The 6000-nt window shown below is 38.8% G+C and overlaps 1 protein-coding gene across 6 annotated transcripts in view; it reads left to right on the forward strand.

Annotated features, from left to right (window-relative positions):
• NCOA2 (nuclear receptor coactivator 2) overlaps positions 1 to 5295 on the forward strand; it is a 198014-nt gene extending 192719 nt beyond the window's left edge. For all 6 annotated transcript variants that reach the window (XM_087751698.1, XM_087751711.1, XM_087751680.1 and 3 more), the window contains one exon: positions 1487 to 5295. In XM_087751698.1, the coding sequence (XP_087607824.1) occupies positions 1487 to 1498 (12 nt within the window). In that variant the 3' untranslated portion in view covers positions 1499 to 5295. The remainder of the gene's footprint in view (positions 1 to 1486) is intronic.
• The last annotated feature ends 705 nt before the right edge of the window (positions 5296 to 6000 follow it).

Below are 6000 nucleotides of genomic sequence, written 5' to 3' on the forward strand. Positions count from 1 at the left end.
TCAAATCTTTCTTGAGTTATTAAAAAAAACTTTTGCAGTGCATGAATTTGTTTCCAGTCACTGGTATAGTGGAGGCATTTATTTAGCATCTCTGTAGAGATACTGTTTGCTAAATGTCCACTCTGAAAATAACGACAGCTTTGGATTTTCACTTCTGTTCAACGCTTCATGATCAAAAAGCGCTTACAGGGTCCCCCAACTGCCTCGCAACATGTCAGGGAGAAGAGCCGAAGTTTAGCTTGTCCACATTAGTCAGGATTTGAGGGATGCGAGTGTGGTGTCTCTGTGCTCTGATGAAGCTAGGAGGAGCAGGAGCAGGACTGACGGTGTTGGGCCTCCGGACCGTGCTCATGGCTGGTGACCCCCAGAGAGCTCCAGCTGCACCAACAGGGCTGGGAGCAGCAGGTGTACAAAGCATAGGACCTTGCTTTCCTGAATTGCAGGGTGGTTCCTGATGCTGACTTTCTTTGACAGTAGAGATACATTTCTAAGCCTTCTGTGATTGCAGAGGAAAGAGTGGTAAAGCCCAAAGCATGGTGTAGACAGCTTCCAGAAGGAAGCCTAGCAGCATGCACATGGACCAGTGAGAAAGCTGCCTACCGCCAGCGCCAGCCCTGAGCAAACGGGGCCTTCCTTGCACACAACAGGAGGCTGCAAGCAAAGAGCCGCTCTGCTGCCAGAGCCGTGGGATACGAGTGAAAAGCAACCCCAGGGGAGGAGAAAAATGGGGTTTTGGCTGGATTGGCGCTCTGGCCTGGCTGACCATAGCACGCCATGGGAGCAGGAGTTTGCAAGGGGAGGAAAGCAGAGAGGCACAGATTGCAGTCACTGGAAGGGACGCTCTTAAAACAACTGTGAAAACCACATCCTGAGGTTTTGTTAAATAAGAAAGAACAAGATAATCAACTCAGCTGAAACCAGTTTGTATTCTGTTTATGTAAAGACACTGCAAGGGTAGTAAGTATGATGTAAAGAATGTATCTACAAATCGGTAGCTGAAGCTTTTTTTACCTCTTTATTCCCTTTTTTATTAAGCTTCTTGGAGGGGAAAGTGAACCAAGGCAGTTGTTTCCTTTGAGAGTGATACAGCAGTAACACAGGGAGATTCTACACATACCCCAAGTGTGAGACTTCTCTTAAACCATATTCCTGTGCCTTTAGCTGGAGTCTACAAGAGGCAGATAGATGATGCTAAGTTGTTATAATGTCCATCATAATTGGAATTAATTAAGGACCTAAGAATACAGTGAAATTAAACCCTCACTGATAACGACTGGAATTAAGTCACAGGTCAATTGTATCAATGTACACAAAGAAAAGTCTAGCTTTATAAATTCAAATTAATTTTCAGGCTTAAAATAGGACACCAATATATGATCCATGATGGATGCTGCAGTCCAGCATCCAGCTCTCATTCACCTATCCGTCTTCACTATCGCAGCAGGAAGAATTCATTTGTTTTTCTCCAATTTCTCTTTTTTTGCAGAAATATTGCTGACCCTGAGGGTAATTTGGTTGCTCCTTTCTTCAGCTGACTGGGCTTACGGCCCCAAATCCTTACTGGTTTGAAGAGCTGCGTCTGTTTGTCATGACCCAGCTGAGCTGCCAGCGCCAGTGGCGGCTGCCTGCTGCTGACAGGACTCAGCCCTGCCTTCCCGAGGGGAGCCGGGCGGTCGTTGCCGACGAGCAGCCTCTTCTTTGACAGTCTGAAGCTAGCGTACAGACAGTTGCTCAGTCTGTTCACTGCATTCACCTTAGTGCAACTTAGATCTCTCCTGCGAAGTAAATGTTGACAGGCAATTTCCATAAACCATGTCAGATTGAATGTATTTAAATGTATGTATTTAAGGAAAAACAACCATGCTCTTGTTCTGTTTCTGTTTAGTTCTAGACCTTGGTTTTTTTTCTTTGTTTTCCTTGGCTTACTCAGTCTGGTGCAAAGGATTCAGTTCCGGCTGAAAACTGGTGTTTTAGACTAAGGCCTGCATTTTGGGGCTGAGAGGAGGCATGGAGGAGGGTGTAGAAGCAACGTCTGGTACATACAGAGACCTCCAACGAGCGCGTTCCACTGACGACAAGTCAGAGAAGATGAACCGATGTAGAAAACTACACAGACCAATTTTGAATGGGGTTAAAGTTGTAAAACAGATGAAAATTACCCTGTGAGAGGGCTGTTTATAAGGGGTGTTTGGGTTGGGTTTTGTGGTAATGTTTATAATGCAAGTTATGAATCCAAAAATACAAGTTGGTTACATTCTTATTTAATTCAATTCCTAACGATCAGCAAATCCTGATTTTTTTTTTTTTATTTTTTTTTTTTTCACCTGGCTCTCCTGAGCTCTTGTCATCTTCCTCCTCTTTCTAATAGGATAAAAAAACAGGTTACCCCCTTGTTTCCCTAGGTGTGTTTCCAGCAATCTGGACAGCCAGTTACTGGATGCTGAACAGCAAAGTTCGATGGTAATGCATGTACTGATTATGGTAGTGGCAGAATTGGTGCGTAATATCAAAGAGCTCAAGATACCTGCTTTAAAGCATGATAATTCCTGGTTCCCATCCCCTCAGCTGGGAAAATAACAATTCCTGTAATACCTATAGCAGATATCACTACAGACTTCACCACTATCGTGTGTTTCTGATTATTTTAAAGCAGTGTGGACTACGAGGACATTTTGTAAGGTACATAAAATCCAGTTTATATGTAAACAAGCAATAATTTAAGTTGAAAACTTAAGTGTTTTACTTGTATAATTTTTGTGAGATATACATGTTGTGAAGTTGATTCCAAATGAGGTACTTCAGTATTAAATTAGATATCTTCTTAGCCGTGTGTGTCTCCTGGAAAAGTGTTTTGTAAAGGATCACAATGCCTTGATTAGACCTAATTTGTAGGCTTGAGACTTCTCATTTTCTAAACCTTGTGATTCTGCTCATAATGTCATTTAACTAACCTATATTATATGCAGCCACTGTAGGAACCAATTATTGATTTTTGTATGTTTATATCCTTTCGTAACAAATCTTAGAAAAATTAACTGTTACTAAGCAGGCCACTGTTAGGGGGTGGTTTTTTTTTCTTGCCCACTGTGGTTGGAATAATCTTTTACTAAACTGACATCAGTTTCTGAGGACTTGAAATATTAAGAAATTGATGTTTTTGACCTCTCTTTTCTTTCCGCTGACCCCCAATCCACAAACTTTTTAACCTGAACGCAGATTTTTTGATGTCATGTAAAATGCAATGCATTTTATAATATCTCATCAGCCATGCCTTTTGGGAGCGAAAGGTTTATTCTGTTGCCATTTAATTTGTTTTGGTTTTCAGGTGGGAGTTCAAATAAAATAGCAGCTACCCTATATTAAGGCTGAGAAAAATATGATGAAGGTGGTTCGAAATAGGCTGTTTCTGTAGAAGGCTTTTTGATGAAAGCCCAGGAAAGGTACAGTTGTGTTTGTCCCTAAGAAGGCCAGTGCCACCGTTCTGGAGAAACAACATTTTTCAGCTGTCACTGTTCTGTTACCAAACTCAAACAGAATCTTTATTCAGCTGAGCCATCCTCTTACGTGCTGATGGGAAACCAAAATAACTTTCAGCCCTGAGCTCCACAGCCTCATTACTGCAACGGCATTTGTGTTAAACTTGCATTATATATCTGACAAAAAATTATTTATATAAGGAACGTATAAATCTGAAGGAATGAACTTCATGCACCACAAAGTGTAAATGGGTTTTAAAATAATTTTGTTTCTGTTCCATTCTTTTTCAGTTCTTAACGATAACCTCTGCAAATAGATTATTCTTTTTCACAGTGGACAAAATAATTTAAATTTGTCCCGTTTCATGACAGACCTGCAAACCCTTATCATCTGTAGTGATTATGATACTTCTTCATCCATTGCCATTTTGAGAGAAAGGAGATTGTACCTATCACTTTGGCTCCGTTTGGGTTCATCGTGACTTTAGTCGTCTTCTAACTAATGAAAGAGAAAAGTGAGTGAAGGAATCTTCTGATCATATTGATCACTATAGAAACAAAAAAGCCAAATCAATTCCCTTCATTATCAGTATTTTTCATCCTGTATACAGTAAATTTGTCGGAGAAAGTACTTGGGTTTTGTTTAACAGAACAATTAATCAGTGTTCTACTTACATTACTAAATGTGAAAGGCGCATAATGTGAAAAATAAGCATATATACATGGTCGTACGACCTGTTTAAGTGTTCATGTAATGTGGTAAGTTTAAAAAGTGAAGTGAGCTGTTTTGCTACAATGAATTAATTTGTACTCGATCTTTAAAATATTGTCCCACACCGGTATCCCTTTGGGCCTGTATTAATTAAAAGCAATGTTTTTGCAGTTTATACAATACATTTTTTAATCTTTGTTTAAAAGTGGAATTCATATGGGCTTAACAGATGAATGGGTGGCACAGCTCCACTTGCAGAACCCAAAGATACACAATCAGTTTTGAAATGCAACTTAAGCCATTAATTGTTGGTGTGAATTTAAAAGTTTTCTAGTATTTGTATGGTAGTATGCTGCCTAAGAGCAAAAGCATTCTCTGCACAAAAGAAAATTTACTGTAGTGGCTTTGATTTTAATTAGAATTTTCTCCCTGGTGTTTCTTTGTAGACTAAAACAAAATCTTTTAAGTTTCTTACTACAGGTAAAAGCTATGTGCAAGAACCTCAAAATGCTAAAATCTAGCATAATGCCTTAGATCTGTTTTTAAGTCTTGTATATTCCTACATAGCTGTCTGATGTATTATATTTGTATAGTGAATTGTGTACAATTTTGGAATAAGTGCATCATCACTTAATCTTTATGTTGTTCAATAGAGATGATGGACACATTTCTTCAAACATTTACTGTCATTTAATTTTTTCCCTTTATGTCATTTGTGGGTTTTATTTGTACAGTTCATCATGAAGTTGCATCTGAGATGTGTGTATATGAAAAGATTATACAAGGGTAAAATTAAGCAATATATAAACTATGGTTCTTCAGGAGAAAGCTTACAGTGTTTCAGGTTGTGATTTATTTTCAAAACGGAGTTGACTCTGAACATCACTTTGTTCACCTGCATTGATGTTTGTATTTCTAGTGTGAGCAGTTTATGCAAAGGTAGATATATTCAGAGAAATTTTAAATACATTTATGCAAGTTAATATTGCTTTGCTGATGCTATTTGCTTATTTGATGTTAAATAATGCTATTGTAAATAAAGAATTCTGTTGTTATTGCATCATTTAATAAATTTTAATGCCTTCGGGTTTTACATGGCTTTAGAGATTTCAACGTGTTTCTGTTGTGTCTTCATTTATTCCTAGAAGGGCAGAAGATGTAGTACTAAAGCACTAGAGCGTAGATGAATCGGCAGGTTTTAAAAAGGCAGCAGGCTTTCTATGTTGAAGGCTTTTATGTATTCCAACTAGTTGCTCCCCTCAAATCCTTTTATCTTTATAGTGCTATATTAATTGAAGATGTTTATCGCATAGCTTAATGTGAGAGTACTCATAATGAGTTCTTTTTTTATCACAGTCAGGGCAAAATGGGCGTCTTTCGTGACGGTTTCAGCAGAGATAGACCTCGAATGGTGCGAAGTGGGACGGAGTAGAGTTAAGGGCTGGTTCTGCTTGCTATGCCAAATGGTTCAGTTAAGACAGTTGGAAATGTTTGATCGATAAATTTAAAACAAACATACATAAAAGCAGCTACAAGAATGCTTGCTCATCGGAATGATCAGCTGCTCCCTCTGGGAAATGAGTGAGGGAGAAAAACTATTTGTATTAAAAATTTCTAGAAGCTAAAATACTCCAAAGAGTGTTTATTTAAAACGTCCAAATACTCTTACCCTTTCACCGTTCCTACCAAAATAACAAGGCTTCTCCTGCAGTTCTTGTGGCTTCAGAAAATGATGGTGATCCTTGGATATGAGAAAAACACTGCCACATTAAGGAAAGCAAGGAAGGAGGATGCTTCTTCCCAACCTAAGTT

The sequence above is a fragment of the Nipponia nippon genome, unplaced genomic scaffold (assembly GCF_047370975.1).
Source record: "Nipponia nippon isolate SJK-2023a ecotype South Korea unplaced genomic scaffold, ASM4737097v1 scaffold_1, whole genome shotgun sequence".
Lineage (NCBI taxonomy): Eukaryota > Metazoa > Chordata > Aves > Pelecaniformes > Threskiornithidae > Nipponia > Nipponia nippon.